This window comes from Arctopsyche grandis, chromosome 1 (genome assembly GCF_051622035.1).
Source record: "Arctopsyche grandis isolate Sample6627 chromosome 1, ASM5162203v2, whole genome shotgun sequence".
Taxonomy (NCBI): domain Eukaryota; kingdom Metazoa; phylum Arthropoda; class Insecta; order Trichoptera; family Hydropsychidae; genus Arctopsyche; species Arctopsyche grandis.
In genome coordinates, this window is record NC_135355.1 from 16,846,051 (window position 1) to 16,868,088 (window position 22,038).

General features: G+C 33.3%; 2 protein-coding genes and 2 non-coding genes across 9 annotated transcripts in view; 2 read left to right on the forward strand and 2 right to left on the reverse strand.

The window, feature by feature from the left end:
• The first annotated feature begins 7,100 nt into the window (after positions 1-7,100).
• Positions 7,101-11,231, forward strand: LOC143911791 (uncharacterized). Of its 4 annotated transcripts, none has more exons than XM_077430838.1 (5): positions 7,101-7,328; positions 9,872-10,154; positions 10,251-10,334; positions 10,713-10,923; positions 11,011-11,231. In XM_077430838.1, the coding sequence occupies exons 1-5, from the start codon at positions 7,262-7,264 to the stop codon at positions 11,191-11,193; spliced, it is 828 nt and encodes a 275-aa protein (XP_077286964.1). In that variant the 5' UTR covers positions 7,101-7,261; the 3' UTR covers positions 11,194-11,231. The 4 variants fall into 4 exon arrangements, with proteins under 4 accessions (XP_077286964.1, XP_077286980.1, XP_077286972.1 ...); XM_077430846.1 differs by lacking the exon at positions 7,101-7,328 and adding an exon at positions 9,663-9,792; XM_077430854.1 differs by lacking the exon at positions 10,251-10,334 and having other exon boundaries at positions 7,102-7,328.
• Positions 11,232-11,765: 534 nt separating this feature from the next.
• LOC143911721 (uncharacterized) overlaps positions 11,766-22,038 on the reverse strand; it is a 42,666-nt gene continuing 32,393 nt past the window's right edge. The window contains exons 1-3 of one of the 3 annotated variants that reach the window (XM_077430743.1): positions 18,482-18,553; positions 12,962-13,262; positions 11,766-12,892 (exon numbers count right to left, since the gene is read on the reverse strand). In XM_077430743.1, the coding sequence (XP_077286869.1) occupies positions 11,883-12,892; positions 12,962-13,019 (1,068 nt within the window). In that variant the 5' untranslated portion in view covers positions 13,020-13,262; positions 18,482-18,553 and the 3' untranslated portion in view covers positions 11,766-11,882. Of the gene's footprint in view, positions 12,893-12,961; positions 13,263-13,780; positions 13,900-18,481; positions 18,554-22,038 lie in introns of those variants that run through there. The other 2 variants (XM_077430735.1, XM_077430750.1) reach the window with 2 other exon arrangements.
• Positions 14,414-14,486, forward strand: TRNAK-CUU (transfer RNA lysine (anticodon CUU)). Its single transcript has one exon. It is a non-coding gene; the product is annotated as a tRNA-Lys (tRNA).
• On the reverse strand, positions 19,246-19,364 carry LOC143920507 (5S ribosomal RNA). Its single transcript, XR_013261349.1, has one exon. It is a non-coding gene; the product is annotated as a 5S ribosomal RNA (ribosomal RNA).

The window sequence follows — 22,038 nt, forward strand, 5'->3', positions numbered from 1 at the left end:
AGGGTCGGGTTATATGGAAACGTGGACTAACCTTGGAATACAGTTATATATATAGTCGGGGAGGTTCCTGACTGCATACTCGTCTCGTTGATAACAGCTTCCTCGTGGTCGGGAAGCTGGCTCTGCGGTCCTCTGGTCGGTCGGTCCTCTCACGGCTGAGGTTTCTCCGGAAACGGCGTGAGGAATACAGGGGACGTTGTGCTGGAACTCAGGGGAGGGAGTGATGCTACATTCGACCTCACAGCGGTTCTTCAGCAATGATGGTGGATCTCTGGGCCCCGTCTCCCCCTGGAGACGTGCACAGGAGAGATCTTTCTTCTTCGGTCGATGGCGGGTGAGAGAGAGCTCGCTCTACATGCGCGCGCGCCTATAAGGCTTTTTCCTGTGTGGCCACTCGAAATAAAGGGCGAGTGTTGCCCTATGGGACTATGGGGAGAACGTCGCGTTACAAATTTTATAAAAATAGATAAATAAAGATGATTTATAAAAAATTACGTAAAAATGTATTATGAGCATCATATACATATATAATATCGCTATTCTGTATGTCTGTCTGTATGTCTCTCTAGGGACGTCATTTCAGCTTTTTCTTAGTGGGCGCAACCAAAAATTTGGAAAATATTCTTTATAAAATACACCTTATTGAGTTCTAACATATGAAAAAAATAAGCTTGTTTTTTTGAAAAAATAATTATAAAAATAGTAAAAAGTAAATGTACAAAGTCAAAAAAGCGCCGCAGACGAAAATTTTTTTCCAAAAATCTTCACATGGTCAGCAAAAATCGTCCATCAAACTGTGTCACTAAAAAACTATCAATCAACTTAATTTCTACCGACTGTCTTTTTACTTTATCTATGTACATACATACATATTACGTAATAACAATAGATGAAGTTTTGAGATAATGCAAAAATTCGTGTGTGTTTGTGTGTTTCTGACTGTTTTTTTTATTATTTTTATAATTTTATATATGTATGTACATACATATACATATATAAAATTATTTTATCTGAACTGGAAGCAGTACTTTTACAATATAAGATCGAGGTGTTTTTATGATTTTCTCGAAAGCTTTTCGGCGTATTGAACTGATATTTCATATCTAGAATCATAAACTTAATGTCAAGTTACATATAAAATTAAATATAAATATTAAATTAAATGTATTTAAAGGTATTTGAAAAAATTCGACCGCGTGCGGATCGAACACAGGACCGACAAATTTCTTTTAATTAATTTTTATATAAAGATATGTAAACACAATTTAGTAATAATAAAAAGCATTTAAAAATCAAAAAAGAAATCAAGACTACTATCTGTTCATTCTAAGAATTATATAAATTCATCCATATGATTAAAATTTAACGAGAGCAGGTAGTATGATTTTTATTATAATAAATACATACATATGTATATACGTACATATATAATACATGCATACGTACATAAATACATACGTATATAATACAAACATATATACATACGTATTATTATGTATTATTTTTTTATTCTTATTAAATTCACGGAACAGTCGTACGTAGTTTATTTTCATAAACATATATCAATTATTTTTAGACGATTTGATTTTGAACTCCGATTAATTATATACATACGTTAGTATAAACTATTTATCATTTAACTATATTGATTTACGATTCCAACACGAGCGTGTCTGAACATTTTGTATTAAAATTGCAAAAATTGTTTTGAAATTCAAACAATAGAAAAATACATATTTTATACTAACTTTTTTACAGTCCGTGATACAAATACATACTTTATATTACTAAAAACAAGACACTAAGAATAAACATCCGGATCACGCAAATGATTTGAAATTCGCAGACTCGGGAAAAACAACCTAACCAAGGCTAAAATTATAAATCAACAATTTATCCTGTTGCAATAAAATTTCCCAAAAGTTGACATTTTAAAATAATATTATTAATTAGAGAGACCAACATGGCTGTTGGTCTTTCAACATTTAAACATATTCTTTTGTATCGATCTCAATATGGAACATTGTTTTACCGTTTTTATACGTGTGCCAAATTCTATCAAAAATGCTAAATCTAAGATTCTCAAATTGTTTGGAACAACATTCAAGGCTAGTCAAGTCAAATTTTCCAGATTTTCCTCGAATGAACGTGAATAACATTTAAATTGGACCTTTTGAGAATACTAATCTCGATTCACATCAACTGTGATAAATTCAAATGCAGCTGGCAAATAGCAAAAAAATACGTAGAAAATTTCCTAGCTACGATATTTGTCCTAACTAGAAGTGCTATGAGAGACATTTTTTACGATTTTTTTTACGTATTACCCCAAGGCGACACAAATAAGATTAGACCAGTGGCGGCTCGTCTTTAAAGGCAACTGGGGCATTACCCCACACACATCTCCCCTAACCAACAAAAAAAAAATTGCATATTGTTAATTTCTCGTCAAGAGACACCAAGTGTTTATTTATCCCACTCACCACAGTGAGCAGAACCGGTTCATAATTCAGTTCGGGGCAGTCACTTATCTGCCGTGGTCCCGTGGTCGCCGGCTTCAGTTTACCTACTACTCTGACACTTGCGAGTGGCACTGTATAGAGTGTAGACATTCAGTCAAAGCAGAGAAAAAAGATCCGTATTACCGTATACTGAAGGTCACTTTTAGTTGGCTGCGTGAAGGTCTCTTTGGGGCAGAATATGTCAGCCCCGATCGTCTACATATATTATGTATAAGATTCGTAAATATACGACACCGTTTACGTTTTTCGACAATTCAACTATATTTGAGAAGTATACTAAAATTGTCAAATTTCATTTGTGGAAAAAAAAATAAATTTGTAGGAGGAAGGCAGGGGGGGGATTAGCCTTCTCGGGCCCCACCTGTTTTAAAAGTTACGAGCCACCGCTAGATAAGACTATTTTTACAAGCTTTTCTTATAATATTTTTTTACATAAGTACTAAAAAATAAAAAAATAAAAACAGTACATATGTAGAATAATATATATAAAAACGGACTGTCGCTAAATATATTTGTATATTTGTATGTGACGGACGATCAACCAGTCAACCAGTATGGGGAACAAATAATTTTTTTTTCATATTTTTCATTTTTTTCATATTTTTCATTTTTTCAGTTTTTTCATTTTTTTCATTTTTTCAGTTTTTTCATTTTTTTCATTTTTTCAGTTTTTTCATTTTTTTCAGTTTTTTCATTTTTTTCATTTTTTTCATTTTTTCAGTTTTTTCATTTTTCAGTTTTTTCATTTTTTTAATTTTTTCAGTTTTTTCATTTTTTTCATTTTTTCAGTTTTTTCATTTTTTTCATTTTTTCAGTTTTTTCAATTTTTTTCGTTTTTTTCATTTTTTTAGTTTTCTCATTTTTTTCATATTTTTCATTTTTTTCATATTTTTCATTTTTGTGCGTCGGTGGCGCCGGGGGCGCTGGGGGCGAAGCCCCCGGGGTGCCGAAGGCATCGGGGGTGCTGGGGGCGCCGGAGGCGTCGGCGGCGCTGGGGGCGAAGCCCCCGGGATGCCGAAGGCATCGGGGGCGCTGGGGGCGAAGCCCCCGGGGTGCCGAAGGCATCGGGGGTGCTGGGGGCGCCGGAGGCGTCGGCGGCGCTGGGGGCGAAGCCCCCGGGATGCCGAAGGCATCGGGGGAGCTGGGGGCGAAGCCCCCGGGGTGCCGAAGGCATCGGGGGTGCTGGGGGCGCCGGAGGCGTCGGCGGAGGCGTCGGCGGAGGCGTCGGCGGAGGCGTCGGCGGCGCTGGGGGCAAAGCCCCCGGGGTGCCGAAGGCATCGGGGGCGCTGAGGGCGCCGGAGGCGTCGGTGGCGTCGGCGTCGCTGGGGTCCCGGGGTGCCGGAGGCGTCGGCGATGCACAAAACGTAATCACTTCGTAATTTGTCATTCGTAATTCGTGCATAAATTTCTTTCCGAAACCAGTCGATTCAATATCTTTAACTTTATTTTTATTCGAGTTTCAATTCCTTTTCGAAACCACCCGTTGAAATCAACGGGTCCAACACTAGTAAAATATAATACTATAGAGACATCTATGTATGAACAATCAACAAAATTTTCGAATCACAGCAAATTTGCGAGAAATACATTATGTAGGTAGCATATTTTTTCAATATCCAACAAATTTGAAATGGTAATAACTCGAATTTTCAAAAAAACTGAGGGGAAGGATACTGATTTATTGGATCCATCAGAACAATTGAATTAGAACAAATTCCACCAGGAGACGGTCGATCTGTGTTTTCAATAACCACGAAATCTCGCCAACAGCTTATTTGGCCGGGTCTTGACCACGACCTCTCTATTGGAATGATTTTGAATTATTATTACATATAATTATTGAATATTGGAATGAATAACCCATGACCTCTCTATTAAAATGCAATATCTATAATAAAACTTTGACAGATAAAACTTTTAACTTTATCGAAAATTTTTCGCTGAACCGAAACTTAATTTATCAATTGCAATTTAAGGCTCATATTGACAAAATATATTTCGGTTGACAAAAAAATATTAAGGCTCATATTGACAAAAAAATAATGTCAGTTTATAAACAATATTTATATGAAATACCGGGATGAAGATAACTAGGATCATATTGTACATATTATGAATAGACTACGAATAATCATTAGAGCAATCCCAGTGCCGGCCTTACACCTAATAGCGCCCTCGGGCAATTTTCTCTTAACACCCTTAGAAAAAAATTTCGCCTTTAAGAGGGCTTTACATCCGAAACCTTAATTTTGTTGCCGTTCCTTTCTTCGATATATATATTGAGTGAATGTGACAATATATATCAATATATATATTGAGTGAATGCGACTGTGAATGAAGATAACTAGGATCATATTGTACATATTATGAATAGACTACGAATAATCATTAGAGCAATCCCAGTGCCGGCCTTACACCTAATAGCGCCCTCGGGCAATTTTCTCTTAACACCCTTAGAAAAAAATTTCGCCTTTAAGAGGGCTTTACATCCGAAACCTTAATTTTGTTGCCGTTCCTTTCTTCGATATATATATTGAGTGAATGTGACAATATATATCAATATATATATTGAGTGAATGCGACTGTGAATGAAGATAACTAGGATCATATTGTACATATTATGAATAGACTACGAATAATCATTAGAGCAATCCCAGTGCCGGCCTTACACCTAATAGCGCCCTCGGGCAATTTTCTCTTAACACCCTTAGAAAAAAATTTCGCCTTTAAGAGGGCTTTACATCCGAAACCTTAATTTTGTTGCCGTTCCTTTCTTCGATATATATATTGAGTGAATGTGACAATATATATCAATATATATATTTTGACAGTTGCGACAGTTGCACTTCGACCAGATAATACGTATTTTAAATCGACAAAATCGAGGTTTCGTATTCTCCAGTTTTCTCCTCCGAAACTGGACCAATTTAAATCTTTATCTTTATCATTGGTATGAAAAAGATATTTTCTATGTTTGGGTGCTCGTATTTTTTTAAAAATCAACCGTTAGATAAGCACGCTGGACTCGCTTTTCGTGGGTATAAAAAAGAGGCGATTTTATAGATGTTTGGCGGCTCCTAGCTCCTATAAAAAATAATAAATCAAAAAAATAAAACAACAGAAACATGCTTATGGTGGATATCCATAGCATATTACAAAATAATTTCTCTAGTGCCATAATTGAGGAAGGGAGAAGTGTAATACGTTTGTATGGACAAGGCGCTGGTGTCCAGCCCTCTTAACGCTCTAATCTAAAATTTTGTATGGCTTTTGGCGCTATAATTTTAAATTTTAGAGGGCATTTGGCGCATCGTGTGGCGCCCTAACTTATTTGGCGTCCTCGGGCGTCGCCCGACCCAGCCACCCCCTAAAACCGGCACTGGGCAATCCCAATTAACTATACACGTTCCAAAAGTGCTGAAAGCAAGAGTAAAAAAACGCCCTAAGAGTATTTTGACCCAATTAGTATCCATCCCTTAGTTATGAATTATTTGTTGCCAGATAAGTTGTTAGTCTCTGGGAAGCCGCTAAGTTCGATAAATTTGCTGGAGACTTGCCTAGCAGTCTTTCTGCATACAAATAACCCAAATCATACAAATTTGAATATTTTATTTTATTTTATTAATTGAAAAATCAACAGACAGGATGTACATAGATATGTATAAAAAAAACAAATAGTAAATAAATAATGTATGTAACATCCGAGTCCAATAATAGATTTTTACAAAAATGAAAAAGATATATATGAGGAAAACAAATTAAAAAGTAAAGAATAAAGGCATGACAAAATATGTAGAACATTGCATAATTAAACTATAGTATTAAAATATTTGGAAATGGTTATAAAATAGAATATAAGAAGAAATTGATATTTACAAATATAAAACAAATGAAAAAGGTAAATACAAAATAAACAAATGAAAAGGAAAAGAATGAAAGCTATAACATGATTAAATAGCACATTACATAACTAAACTAAAGTATAAAAATATTGGAAATATTGGAAAAATAGAATAGGAGAAGAAATGAATCAATCGGTCAAGATTCTCTTGATGTTAGACCTGAATTGATGTAGGGAAATACCAAATAGATCAACCTCATTCAGCTCTCCGTTAAACATACGATAAACGCGCTGCAGATAAAAATACTTTTGGGAATTAGTATTGAAAGGATCAAGTGAAAAGAGTGCAACGCGTCTAGAGTACCGAACTGGGATTCTGAAATTAACCTTATTCAGTAAATCAGAACAATCAAGGAAACCATTTATGAGCTTAAAGAAGAATATAGCATCAGTATGTCGTCGCCTGACAGAAAGATTGTTTAAAGAAAGGATTTTTAAAGGATTATCAATAAATTCATTCAGTATTTATTATTTTCAAAGGCGGTACTATTTTTCAAATTTACATCACTCAAATTACCAGAAAGGGCGGGCAAATCCACTAGCCCTTTATCATTTGCAGCCTGATATTGGCCATTGGCTGGCAATTGGCATTAGCATTAGCTACTGTACTTCAATGTTCAATGGCCTAAAGAGGAACTTATACCCGTCCCACAGTTTAACATTCGGCTGTGTTGTATAGTAGAGATGCGTTCTGGCAGTTTAGCCGGTGCGGCTTATAAGCGCTGGTACCGGTGGGGGCCATCACACACGGGCCGGTGCCCTCGTACTAATAACCATCAACCACCTTGACCTTGACACTTCATCAGAATCACCAACAGTCGAAGACTCGACTATCAGGATGATTGGACGCATCGCACCACTGCTGCTCCTTGTAGCCGTTGCCGGGAAAATCGACGCACTTCAAAGTAAACCACACATTTTAATATTACACTTCCGTACATACATACATACAAACATACATTCTATCAAAAATATTCTAATTGGAATATGTATATGGTAAATAATATAAAATTGAATTTCATACAGAAAACACAAATTTTTCAAAGAAAAATGGCAAACAAATGCACTCTTAGCATTTTATATTTGTTTTATAAGTAAACACTAGTGCTTATCTAACCTTCATTTTAACTTAAATCATTTTAAAATTTCTTGACCTATCATATACATACACTTTATATAATAAATAATTAGCCCATGACCTGCACCACACTCCGTGCCCTCAACTAAGTTTTCCTCATATATGTATATACGTATGTATATATTATATGTAAGTAAAACCAAAACATTAAACATGATAATTCATGGCCAATAATGAAACCGGTTGTTCACAGAAACAGATACTTGCCAAACTATATGTTGTTAAACGAACATGTATATACGAACATTTCGAAAAAAAATCCGGTTTTTCCGATTTGCGTCATCGCTCTTCAATATTATGGAATGGAATAATGTTAAATATTATATTATGAATAAAAGTAAACAAATCATGCATCTGAAGTACATATATTAAATAAAGTGGTTTGATTTTTTTGTCGATTTATGTATGTAATTATGTACGCGGAATAAATTTAAATTATAATTTGTAATGCATGGTTTGAGAGACGAGTGCAGAATATTTACAAATACATCACCTTGCAAGCGTGTTGTACAATGTAAACAAACCTTAGTGAGATAACCCAAATTTTGATTACATTTAGTAAAATAAAGTTATAATTATAAATAATTTTGCAATAGCTAGCAAAAAATCGACATGACAAAAATACACATTCAATGTCATCAAGATTCGACGCGACACTGAAATTTTATCATATTTTTAAAATCTATGAAAACATTTCGAACAAAAATATATTCAGAATTTTTTTGATTTCCTTCAACTCACTTTGATCATAATCACTTCAAGATGAACATCGCCAGTTAAAAAAAAAACACATACACATACAACTTTTTGAGTTTGATTTTCAGCCAAAAAGACAGAATTTAATTAAACAATCATCACACCTCTCGAATCTTAATTATGTTAATGCATTTTTTCTGTGTTTTTCCAATAATAAAATAACGGTATACATTCTTCTATGTACACTGAAGAGGATATAATATATGTATGTGTGTACTTATGTAAATATATACATACATACAAACATCTCATGGTTTTGTGGTTGACTATTGTTTCGAGAGTTGACCATTGTTTACGTCAGCGGTCCCCAACCCTTTTTGACTCACGTACCACTTGGTGGTACATTACGCTCAATTGTACCACCATATAAAATTTATTGTATTTCATGAAATTTGTTATTGCAAGTCTAATAACAAATATATAGGTAGTATTTGAATTGTAAGGAATTTGAAGATATGGTAGAACCGTAGACGCAATGAATCTGTTTTGTTAAGAAATTTTGTGAAAAAAAGCTATTATTAATTGCGCACTTAATGGTTTATCTCGCATCATTTTAATCGAATTTTAAAAAACTATGTTCCTCAAAACAAGCACAAGGATTTCACTAAATTTATTTTGTAAGGATATTTAATTAAAAAAATAAAATATATTATATCTACTTTGTAATTTTGTGTTTTTATTAAAACCATTTATCAGTAATAGAAATATGATGAAATAGTATTAATAAATTGTGACTATGGAAATACCTTTTTTTCCATAAAATTTCTTAACAATTCCTTACCATGCAAATACTACAAACATACATATTTTTTTTCAATCATCGACTGTAAATATTGACTTCGTTTATGATTAATGATTAATTAAGATAATGTTTATTAATTATTTAAAAAATATTTCTATTTTTATGATTGTAAATCATTCACTCCTGAAAGTCCACCACTATTGATTTATTTTCATGTACCACCAACCATCAAACGCGTACCACAGGTTGGGAAACGCTGGTTTACGTGATTAGATTTGTACACTTAAAAAAACACTAGATTAATTTAAAGTCTAAAAATGTCGGAATGATACCTTGAAGTTCGTGTAATCTTTTCGTATGCTAGTTTAAATTTTCATGGACAGCATGAGCTCATTCCCAACATCACATAATTCGAATCATCAAAAAAAGAAAAAGTAAAAAATAGCAACGAATAATGAAACTAATCATCATTATATTGATATTATAATTATTCCCCTCTAAAAATAATTTTAAAATTTTCAATTAATAATAATGGTATACTCAAAAACGAATACAAATGTGTTCTTCGCCAAACAAACAATCGATGCACCTGTCTATATATCTGAGTCAGTCTTTTGAGTCATTCTTTGAAGTTTATACCAAGTCATTCATTCTACTACGTATATTCATGGCGAACAGTTCCTAAATTCATTTACCAACTAAAAATAAGTCGAAATTTACATAATGGTGTTAGGCACGAAATAAATCGATTTCACGATATTAACACGATTACAATTTTAAATTGCATTTATTAATTTTTATAACGTTTTCAGACGGAGTAAGGTATCCAAGGGCATCAGCCGGAGCATTTTCTGGTGTTTCCAATGGCCAATTCTATGGAGGAACTTATCAAGCACCCGAGAATGGACCACCGATTGTGAACAGATTTGGAAACCCTCCAGCGAACGGTTTTCCATCACCAATACCAAATTCTTATGGTGGCTCTTATGCGCCTCAGTTCCCATTCGGACCTTTTATTCCTCCTTTCCAAAATTCAAACGACTTCAACGGTTTCTTCCGGGAGTACTTCAAGACATTCAATGATAACCTAGCTGCGTAAGTTGTCTTGGAATTATATTATTTTACTGTGGTTGCGGTTTTTTACTTTATTTTCTTTCTTCACTTGCACTATTCTTCTCACTCACACATTAGACGTCGGATAAGCAACACTCCACACAGTTCTTCATCTTCTGGTGTCTCTTTGAGCTTTGGTAATACTCCCATAGAAAATGATAGGTAAATAGATATTATTATTATAATATGTACATGACACTTGTGGACCAATTTTCATGAATTATCTTAGTTGCATGCATCTTGTAAATTACCTAGAGTTAATTCTAGTGAATGCAATTATATCAATAATTTTCAACACATTTAAAAAATCTCATTCCTTTTTATGCAATTTTTCATTTTTTATTCGTAAAGCATTGTGACAAATTGTGTGATTAAGGAATGTAATAAACCTTTGACATAAAACATAGCTAACCTTGACATTTTTACACATGTAGCTTTTTGTGTCGATACTAATTCTATTTATGTATGATATTAATTCTATGTACATATGTATAGTCTGTGGTACAATTTTGTAATATTCAAAAATATTGGTTTTTACAGTACTTTTACGAAAAACTTTGAATTCCAAAGAGCTGCTTTTGAGGCGGCCCAAAACGCTTTCCAAAAGACAAGCAGCGATAGATTTGGAGGAAGCGGATATGGACCTAATCTTCAATATGGACCAAACTTCGCCGGAGGAGCAGCTGCATCCAGTGCCTCTTTTGGGCCTGGGGGTGGACACTTATCCGCAGGAACATATCCCGAAAATGCTGTAACTACTGTTTATTCAAAGAAAACTTTCAATTAACTTATTACCCTGCTAAGGAAAGTCTAATTTAGTACTCATTAAATCTTTCAGGCTAATCCCAATGTACACACTCGCTTCAGCAGCACTGGACCTGGAAAAGGTGGCACTTATGGAGTATCGTCAACATCGTTTTCTACCAGTTCCAATATTGGAGGCAAAAAAACTGGCTATAAAGAAGCTTCAACTACTGTGAACGATAACGGAAAAGTGACAACGTACACTGTTAAAAATTAATTCTCATAAAATACAGAGCAAAAGCAGTAAAATACCAGCAACAGCTCTCTAGAACGCAATGCGTTTTTCTCACATTTAAATGTGATAATATTTTATGTCATATTTCACACTCATATTTAGAAATTATATGTATGTAAATTATCATATATTTAATTTTTATATGTGCCTAATATACTTATTTAATACAAAATTGTGATTTATATTTTTACTCAAATTTAATGTATATTCGATTTTTTTTTAAATAAACAAATGAAAAACATTTATATGTACTTATACCAAATAAATACTTATGTTTTTTTCAAATTTTAGTTTCATTTGTATGTAATATAATTTAAAATAAAGTACACTGCTAGAAATCTACAAGAGATTTATCGTTGTAACAACTCTAGATATCTGCAGACATATGTACATATGTATGTATGTATCTTAATATTATGCATAAACGTATGAATAATATTAAACAACTAAATGCTTTAAATTTAAACTCCATCGAAACAAAAAACGTTAATGTTAATGTAGATTCATAAACAATTATAATTTAGATGATAAAATTTAAAAGTCAATATATTTTTTGATATTTTTATTAATAGATCCTTTTCATTTCTTTACATCGTATATGTACATATGTATGTACATACATACATAAAATAAAAATCTATGAGGATCAAATAAACACGAAGATGAATAATTTATGCATATCCTCTCCTTTGAGGCTTATTATTGCTAAATGGTGGAGATATTTTATCATCGATCACGGTTTTTGGGGTAGTTTCATATGAAAACCACGGATTTAAAGGTCTTTCATTGTTCCGAGATTGCGGACGATGCGTTGGTTTTTGTGGATATACTGGTTTTCTAGTACAACTGCAATAGTTTACATATTGAGGAACTGAACCAGAAAAACCGTTTTCTTTATTGTTGACATTATAGTGGTAATAATCGCCTGGATTTTGATAACTGGGAGAAATTGGTTTCCAGCCAGAAGTCCATCCAGACGGAATGTAGTTATGATGGTCATTTTGACTGTTGGTATTTCCTATATTGTAAGGATGGAATACTTGTGGATGTTGTGATGGCTGATATGGTCGTTGTGGTAGTCCATGTGTTGGTTGATGTGGTCGTTGATCAGTATTAAATCTGGAATCTAGATAATCATGCCAATTGTTTTGATTTCCTTTGGGGATTTGTATGTAAATTGATGGAACATCTTCACTCGAATCTTCCGAACGAACAATGCTCGGGTTATAGTTGTGCACGTGTACACCGACATTGGTTTTGTCCTTTTTATTGATGTCTTCAGGTTTAGCACTGGCGTAACCTTTAATTATTGGCACATCATAGTCGTCTGATTTGTTTTCTTTTTTAGCATTGGAATTATCATCAGACGCCGTAGAAATCTTAACGTGAATATCTGTCAAAGTTTTTCTTCCGTTCGATGCATTTTCTATTTCAATGACGCACTTTTTACCATTGCACACCACATCTTCTTCTCTTAACTTTTCTGATTTTCCATTGGTTACCTTTATTTTCGTCGACTCGTCCTCTGCAGATTCTTTAGAGTCTTCGTCCATTTTTCCGTCTAGGTTTGATGTTTTACCTTTAAAAATTTGAACATCATCAACTATTTCCAAGTTAGATTTCTCCACCAATTTAGCATCATCGCCGAATTCTAACTTTGAGGAGATTCCCAAAGCGACTCCTAAAATTAATTTTAGCATTTTAAAGAAAACTTTAGATCAAATCGAATCAATCTACGAAAAGCTCTTACCAGATTGGTTGTTCAATATGTACACCGTGAGAACAGAAAGAAGAATCTTCGTATACATATTTAAAAATTCAGCAGAACCGTGTTTTCAGATCGACATCTAAACGCAGACTGACTAAACAAGCTTATGACAGGATGTCTTCTAAGGAAATTGCTCTTAATTGGACACCTGAGGTTACAAAATTGTCACGCAAACAAACGTATTGTTTTAGCATTGAATTCTTCGTTTTCAGAAGAACAGTGATTTTATCTCATTTTTTCCATAACCTATGTATGTACGTTTGTATGTATGATGCAGTTGTAGCTAAAATGTTACGTATAAACAAATTAATTACAGATTTTTACTATGTACATTTAATATATAATAATGTTATTTTATTTATTTATTTAGGTAAAAACAGTCATATAAAATTATTTAATTAAACACATATAAACAAACAGACCTAAATAACCATAAATTTTAACAATCTTATGAATAAATGGCAGTCGAAATTAAACAATATACTTAATAGCTATGAAATAATAACAATATACTTAATAACTATGAAATAATAACAATATGCTTGAAACTATGAAACTAATGCAACAACAAATCACCTAAACTTTTCCTTGAAAACAATTGTATCGGAAAATATATCAAGGTCGTTCAAAACTTTATTAAAATGTAAACAGGACCGTCTGTAAAAAGGTATTTTTCGCGTAGTTCGTATGAAAAGAGGGGATATAGAATGTATCAGAATATAATAAATAAATGTATCATGTTATAATAAACATATGTACATACATAGGTACCGAGTAAATGCAAAAAAAATAGATACATACTGAATAATTTTTCTCTATATAATGAAAATTCCTATGATATAAAACGATTGGCTAAACACCATAAAAGCCTTTCGCAAGTGTTGATTTAAGATTTCGTTGCAACGAAATTTCTCAAACGTGTGTGAAAATAATTACTATCCGCAAAATTAAAACCGGTCGTTAGTTTTGCGCATCCCGTCATAAATTATGTTAAAATTGTTTTATGAATTACCGCACACATTGTTGTTTTTGCGAATGTGTTTGAGCTTAGCGTACCGTAGCAATCTCCGGTAATCATTTTATACGTGTTTGTTTAGAAAAGGTAAAAAACGTAGTCTGGAAATACCAATTGATGTTTTTATGCCAACCATGTAGCTCTACTACCTGTACGATGACGTTATGGGAAAACGTCTGAAGAAAAATAAATCAGTTCGTTTCTACATATATGTACATATATACATACATACATATGTACCTATATTGTGATATATATTATTATGATATTTAGGAAATGTACAATATCATATATTTAATAGTGGGAGTTTTGATGGTATGAATGTAAAATTTATTATGTGTGTGAAAAAATATCGAAAATATATGTATTTTAAAATGATTATCAACTCAAGTATAAACTTTTTGAGCAAGCTGCCACTGGCCCGGCTAGCTCAGTCGGTAGAGCATGAGACTCTTAATCTCAGGGTCGTGGGTTCGAGCCCCACGTTGGGCGAAAACACTTTTTAATCATAGCTTTTAAATATTTTATTTTAAAATAACTTTTATATTTTATTATAAAAATAAAACGCAATTACAGACTTTTTACAAATATTTGATTTTAAATAATTTTTTTTATACATATGATACCAGAATATTACTACACACGGCTATAATATGTAGTACGTGTACAAACATACATCTACTTTTTAGTAAAAAATATTTAATACAATAATTCTTAATTCGATACTATTATTTTGAAATATTGAAAAATATTTTTTAATACAATAAATAATTTTAAAATATTGGAAAATATAAAACGCAGCTCTGTCAGATATAGTATATTTTTTTAACTGCATTTTTTTAAATATTTTGTTAACTGCATTTTCATTAATATTTTTTCTTGGAAAGAAATCTTATCGGGCTGGCCCTGGCAGTAGCTAGTACATAGTGCAAAAAAAATCATCCTCATGGAAATTATTAACTAGTAAAAAGTAAGAAGAGGTTAGTAAAAAGGAGATTCGTCAAAATGAATGATTAGCCTATCGTTATAAAAGTAAACTACTACGGTGTTTAAAAAATGATTTAAAAAGTCTATAGATGTCACACTACATATTGTACAAATTTTGAAATTTTGAAATCAGGGAGCGGACCGAAACCGGAACCGAACCGAAAACCGTAAACCGGAATAACCGCTATTTTTGCCGGAACGAAAACCGAAACCGAACCGATTTTTTTTTGCGGTTCGTTTTTTCGGTTCCGTAAAATTAATATACAGACCCATGACAGGATGTTCTTACCACTAGCGTAATTTGCGAAACTTGTGACAAATTTGACAAACATGTGGGAAACACGTATTTATTTTAACACTGGTAGATAGGTTGAATAGCAACACACATGTGGTAGTGAAAAAATCCGAAAATTTTGAAACTGGGGATGAAAGAAACGGTAATTGGACTATTCGTCACATTGGGGTGGTCACAAAGACAATTTTTGCCATGAAAATCGCGAATACACAATATTTGGCACTCAAGTTCTCGTTACTATGATAGTTATCGTTAGTATGATGGACTTTTCGGCTGCCAGGTGTTCCGTTATAGAGATTTTAGTGACTTTGTGACGAGTAATTTGTGACCAGTAATCACCGAACCGAAAGAAACAAAGAATCAGTTCACGGTCAGTTTTCGCCCTGTTAACACGCTGCGTAAATTAACAATTATTGACTTAAAAATAGACTTAAGATTTAATTCCTTTTAAATATTTTAAATATAAGTTGTAAATTAATATTATTGTGTATAATTTATTGTGTTTTTACGTTCGCTTTAATATATTTTTTGATTTTTTAATCAAAAACTTTTTTTTTGAAATGGCTCCAAAAAAACCATTTCAGAAGATGTGAAAGTGGCCATTGCAACGCTTATTAGTGAAAAGACATGTAGTTACAGACAAATTGCAAAAAAAAATATCGTTTCTCACCCTACGGTAGCCCATATTGCACTATTGGTGCAATCGGGAGTTTCTCCAACTGCTACATTATACGACAAATGTGGGAGAAAACGAAAAACCACACCGCGAACGGATCGAAAAATCATCACCATAGCTTTGGAGAACCGTAAGGTGCCTAATAAAGGCATTCAAGCTATTCTGAACCAAGAGGGTATCGATATTTCCACAAGGACGGTGCAACGTAGATTTCGTGAAGTTAACGTCAAGAGCCGAACTCCAATAAAAAAGCCAAAATTGACACCAACGATGAAAAAAAAGCTGAGGAACATCAGCAACGGACTTTTGATGATTGGAAAAAGGTATTGTTTAAATATTAATATTAAACTAAAAAATACTTGATAACCTCCTATGTACTAATTTTTCATACATTTTAGGTTTGTTTCTCTGACGAAACAATTCTAAGGACAATGACAGATGTTGTCCAATACATCAGAAGACGACCTTCCGAGAAGCTGAGCGACGAATGCACCATTCAAACAACAAAATATAATGCATCTGTATGGTGTGGTCCGTTATTAGCGGAAAAGGGGCTGGACCCATAAGGGGCTGGACCCGTACATTGGTGCAGGATCAATACAAAAAAATATTTTTGAAAGTATTTTTGCCTTATTTTGAATCAGAGGGGATGGATGCACATAATTACATTTTTATGCAAGATGTCACACGGCCAAAACAATTAATAAGTACCTGACCACAAAAAATATTCGAATTTTGTTATGGCCAGGTAATTCACCGGATTTAAATCCGATTGAAAATTGTTGGGGGTATTAAAAAGTATTTTTAATAACAGCCCTAATACTACGTTAGATAATTTAAAAGAAAAAATAATAGATACATGGAAAAATAATTCAAAAATAAAAAAAACAATACAGTCATGCATAGAGATCAATTCGGGCTGTTATAACTAGAGGTAGGATAGTCACAGTGCTATCCATTGTTCCATTGCTGTAAATCATTTGTAAAAAAGGTTCGGCAAACCTTTAACAATGCATTTACAACCTTTGAACAATACGCGGCACCTTCTGGGTCCGGTGACTAGTTATAACAAACAGGGGAGGGACAACTTAATATTAAGTTAATTACAGTTTTTTTTGTAAATATTATTGATGAATATATTATGCGTGTATAATAAACAGTTTTGTTTCATTTCCTGTTCTAAAATTTAACAACATCGACAAAAAACGAGTTTTACGCTAGTGGTAAGAACTTCCTGTCGTGGGTCTGTATACACTTTGTGGATGATAGAATTGATGGACAAACATACAGGAATGTATATTAATAATATTTTTTTGAAAATTTTAGAAAAATATAATATCGATATCAAACAAATCTACTCTGTTACAACAGATAATGGACCTGATTCCTTCCATTGAAAGCTGTTCTTTTCCTCATCTCATCGGAAGAAATGTGTGGCAAATACTTTACAATTGGCAATCAAAGATTCTATTAACGATTCCGATTTAAATACAATTATATGTGAAGCTCGTGACTTGGTTAAAAAGTTTACAATCCCTTGTCTCACAATGAAATTTAACGAAAATGCAATAGACTACATATTACTAGATGGAATAGTACATTCGACATGTTAAACTCTTTAAGCACTTTAGAAATAATCTAGTAGTGTTTTATTCTAGAGGCATGGATGTATCTATTTTTTATTAAGTTTTGTAGTTTCAATTTTGATTGAATCCAAATCCCGTAAATATCACTCAACGTCATTTGCTCATTACATAAAAATGTAATGAGGAAATGATAAGATTTTTTTTCAAAAACAATTTCCTAGAACATACATATTTAAATGGATCGAAATTAATGTCATCGTTGAGGCATTAATGGCCATTAAAATAATCCACGACGAAATTGGAAAGCGAGCAAATGACGTTGAGTGATTTTTACGGGATTTGGATTCAATCAAAATTGAAACTTAAAAAATAAATACACCTATACTTCTAGAATAAAAAACTACTAGATTATTTCTAAAGTTTTGTCGCACTTTTGTTCCTTAAAGCAGGGGCCGATAAAAAGTTGGTAAGCCTAGAGAAAGTCAAATAAATATAAATAAAAAAAAATGTATTTTGTCTGCATTTTAGATATATCAGAATTCGCCCTCTATTCCGCAGTGCACCAGCAGCAAGCTGTACATGCTAGGAAATATTCTCCTTTGATATTTTAATTATGTACTTACATATGTACATATATGATCACAATAGGTAATAGCGAAAAGCCGTATAAAGAAAGGTATACACGGTGTGACTGTATTTACATTAACTTGCTAATATTCAAATACAAGAGAATTGAAAACCTAAAACTGAAAACCGAAAACCGGACTGAAGCGATAACCGGAACGAAAAAAGCAGTTCGGGTCCCTGTTTGAAATTTTTTTTACATAATAATCTATACATATGTGGGATTTTATGTGTGTGAGTGAATTATGTAATGAGTAATGTTGAGGTGTGGTGTACAGGCAGTGGTACACATGAGTGTTATATTGTTAACAGTTTGTACCCCAGAGACCGGTTGACAGTAGTGGAGTGGGGTCGCGGGTCGGCCGCTGCCGGCATGGCCGGGCTGTATACTGGATGTACGTTATATTGTAATAAACGTGCATTGATTGACTTAAGATCGCCTTTGATTATCTCTCCTGCAATCCTCCCTATATCTCGAACTCTACATATATATATATATATATATATATATATATATATATATATATATATATATATATATATATATATATATATATATATATATTTTACATATATATTTTTTTTTTTTTTACTGAATGGTAATCGTAAGGCGAAGTAAGAAGAGGTATGTAAAAATTAATGTCTGTTTGTCTGTCTGTCTCGTATAGGCTCCTAAACTACTCAACCCATTACGATGGAACTTTCAGGATTTGTTGTATGCATGTCCGGGAAGCTTACTGTGAAGAAAAAACCTCTTAATAATAATATTCGTAATTACGATTTTACCGACACGTAACTTTGAATCGCCATTGTGTAGTCAAGGAAATGTGTTCGTTGTTAACCACGTTACCAGTTGGTTTATGACGACACGGCTTTGAAGAGACGTTATATGTGTTCGCCACCTGCGTTTTCCGACAAATGGGAACAGGAACGGGAATTACATGCGTTATTGTGGCATTGCAACGCATGCCGGATTCAGCTAGTAAAATTACTATTAATTCCAAAGGCAATAAATTGATTTTTAAAAATTAAGTAACAATACACAAATAAAAATGTGCAAAAAAATTAACTTAAAAAAAGGAGGGCCAACGGCACGCGGTGTTCCCAAGCGGTCACCCATCCAAGTACTGACCGCGCCCAATGTTGCTTAACTTCGGTGATCGGACGAGAACCGGTGTATTCAACGTGGTATGGTCGTTGGCTCTGGATTTTCTTTAGGTAATTTTCATATTGTAATATGTATAATATAAAAAAATATTGTATATGTATCAGTATACCCTCGATTATCCGTACTTTCAATATTTTTTTTCTTCTTAAATTTCATTATTTTTGAATGCGAGTACACGTCTCTTGCAACATGAAACAAACGCAAATAGCAAGTGCGTATATTGGAGCATTGGTTGATAAGTGGGTTTTTTTTTCGTTTGCTCGTCACGTACATATGTTCAATTATTTGTTAAATTACTTTTTGCGTTGCATCTGGATGACTGGCCAGATTTAAGCAACGATATGGTATTCGGGAACTTACATACAATACAAGGAGAACGTCCCAGTGGTTGTGTTGAAACCGCTGATAAACTGTGCATCAAATTTCAAGAATATTTTGTAATTAGAAAATTCGCAATCCGTTCAAATGTATATATGTATAATGCAGATGAGACAGGCTTATATTAGAATTGTTTTCCGTCATGTGTTGTGGAAATGCATCAGGAACTCATAAAATGAAACTTTGTTAAATCTAAAACCAAAAGAACCTAGATCTGAGGGCTGAAATTAAAAAAAAATGAGAAATCTTCTTAGATGGGGTAAAGACTAAATGGGTTCCTGAAGTGAAAGATTTTTCAAAAAGTAAACGGTGCGACAGAAATCAATATTTTTAATTAATAGATAATGTTACTTCTCATCCGAATGCAACTACATATATCAAAATATACAAACGATGGTCTTATGATGGCCAAATTTTGCAAGTCTAATTCAACCCATGTTCCAATCAATAACACGGCTTCACCGTGGTGAGGAGGATGATGAGGAGGATGATGAATTGATCAATTTATGAGAAAATATTAGTGTATTGGATGCTATACACGGAATAGCAAAATCTTGGTCGATAGTAAAACCAATAACATTGGTTCCATCAAAGAGAAAGATTCGTACTAAAGTGGAAACAGATTTATCGGATCGTGAAGAGATCGAGGCAAGTGATATATTTGAAATATGCAGATTAATGGAAAATTAAAAATGATTTCAATATATTAGATTGGGTAAACATCAAGGAGTGGTTTAATCGATATTCAAATGTTACGAGTTTTTAATGCATGAGTGATGCTTGATTTGACTATAGAAATTATATCAGAAATTGATAGTTCGGATTATCCGTGTTTTTCAATTATCCGGTCCCGTACTTGTATACTTGTTAAATATAGTGACAAGTATACATATGTACATACATATCCAGATATAATTAAATCATTCTCCGTGACAATTCTACATAATTAATCTATCTTTAAAAATGGTTGCGAAAATGAACTATTCTTGCTATACAAATGTACTTTTTAAAATGTATTAATATTAACTACAAATAAACACATATGTATATACGCATGTACATACACACATATGTATGTATAGTATGTAGCTATAAATAAACATTTTGCAGCTGATTAATACCGGAACTCGATCGCCAAAGGATTTTGTTTACTATTCAACTTTCTGCTTAATTTTATTCGAGGGTTCAAATTCAAAAGAGGGGTATGGAATTAAAAAGAATATTTTAGAAGGGTGTTGCCAACGAATGGCTCACTCATCCATTTAGCAAGTATTATAAATTTTCCAGAGCCGGCTCTCTAGTATAATATTAATGTTTAAAAAAAACAAAACTTCATATTATACATATGATACCGGTCTACCGATAAGTACCGGTCTCCGTGACGAGAAAGAATGTAAAATTACAGAAAACGCAAATATCGGAAGGCAAAGATCGAAAATCGAAAAATCTTAAGTCGAGAGATCAAAATAAAATGGTGCATGGTAAACGGTACATACTCACTTAATTTTCGCGAGCAGGATACAGCAGGAACAAGAGGAACAGGCTTTTCCTCCCGTGTTAATGTGCGCGCGCAGAATACGGGAGGAAAAAAATGTTCCTCTTGTTCCTGTTGTATCCTGCTCGCGCAAATTAAGTGAGTATGTACGTGAGTATGTATAAGATCTTTCGATTTTCGATCTTTGCTTTCCGATATTTGTGTTTTCTGTAATTTAACATTCTGTCTCGTCACGTAGACCCGATAAGTACGTATAACATATACATACATAAGTAGAAACGCTTTTAAGACAAACGTCACATCGAAAAATCATGGCTTGTGAGGTACTTGGACATTCAATTCATAGTGAATTATAAATCAAACTAGTCATAAAAGCCTTTCTTACTACAAACGTGAAAAGAGGGCGATAGTCACCCAACAAGACGACATAATAATAAGTTGCGTCCCCATTCTAGGGCTTTTGTTGGCTACGTCTGATTTATAGGGCATTATACCGTCCCGATTCGTCGCTGTCTTCGGCTTTGATTCCATTATCCGGACGTCGTGAATGTAAAATATAATTCGAGGCTTCAAGTTCATTTGCAACTGTTTAGTATTTGTCAGTGGGAGTGACTGGGGAACCCCAAAAAGCATTCAGGGATTTTTTCTTTGCATATATTATACTATTTTGTATTGTACGAATGCGATAAATAATATGTAAACAACATTTCTGATTATACAGTATATTAATTACAGCTTAATTTTAGCATACTGATTTAAATTCATCAACCTGTTTTATGCCGATTGAATCGTTATACCTACCTACGTGCTAGCCCCTTTTTATGTACATACATAT

What these genes read in the sequence shown, in the direction of transcription:
- LOC143911791 (XM_077430838.1), top strand. Translation starts at nt 7,262, where the DNA reads ATGATTGGACGCATCGCACCACTGCTGCTCCTTGTAGCCGTTGCCGGG. An exon ending in GAAAATCGACGCACTTCAAA is followed by an intron (nt 7,329 to 9,871) that starts GTAAACCACACA and finishes TAACGTTTTCAG; the next exon opens with ACGGAGTAAGGTATCCAAGG. An exon ending in TTCAATGATAACCTAGCTGC is followed by an intron (nt 10,155 to 10,250) that starts GTAAGTTGTCTT and finishes CTCACACATTAG; the next exon opens with ACGTCGGATAAGCAACACTC.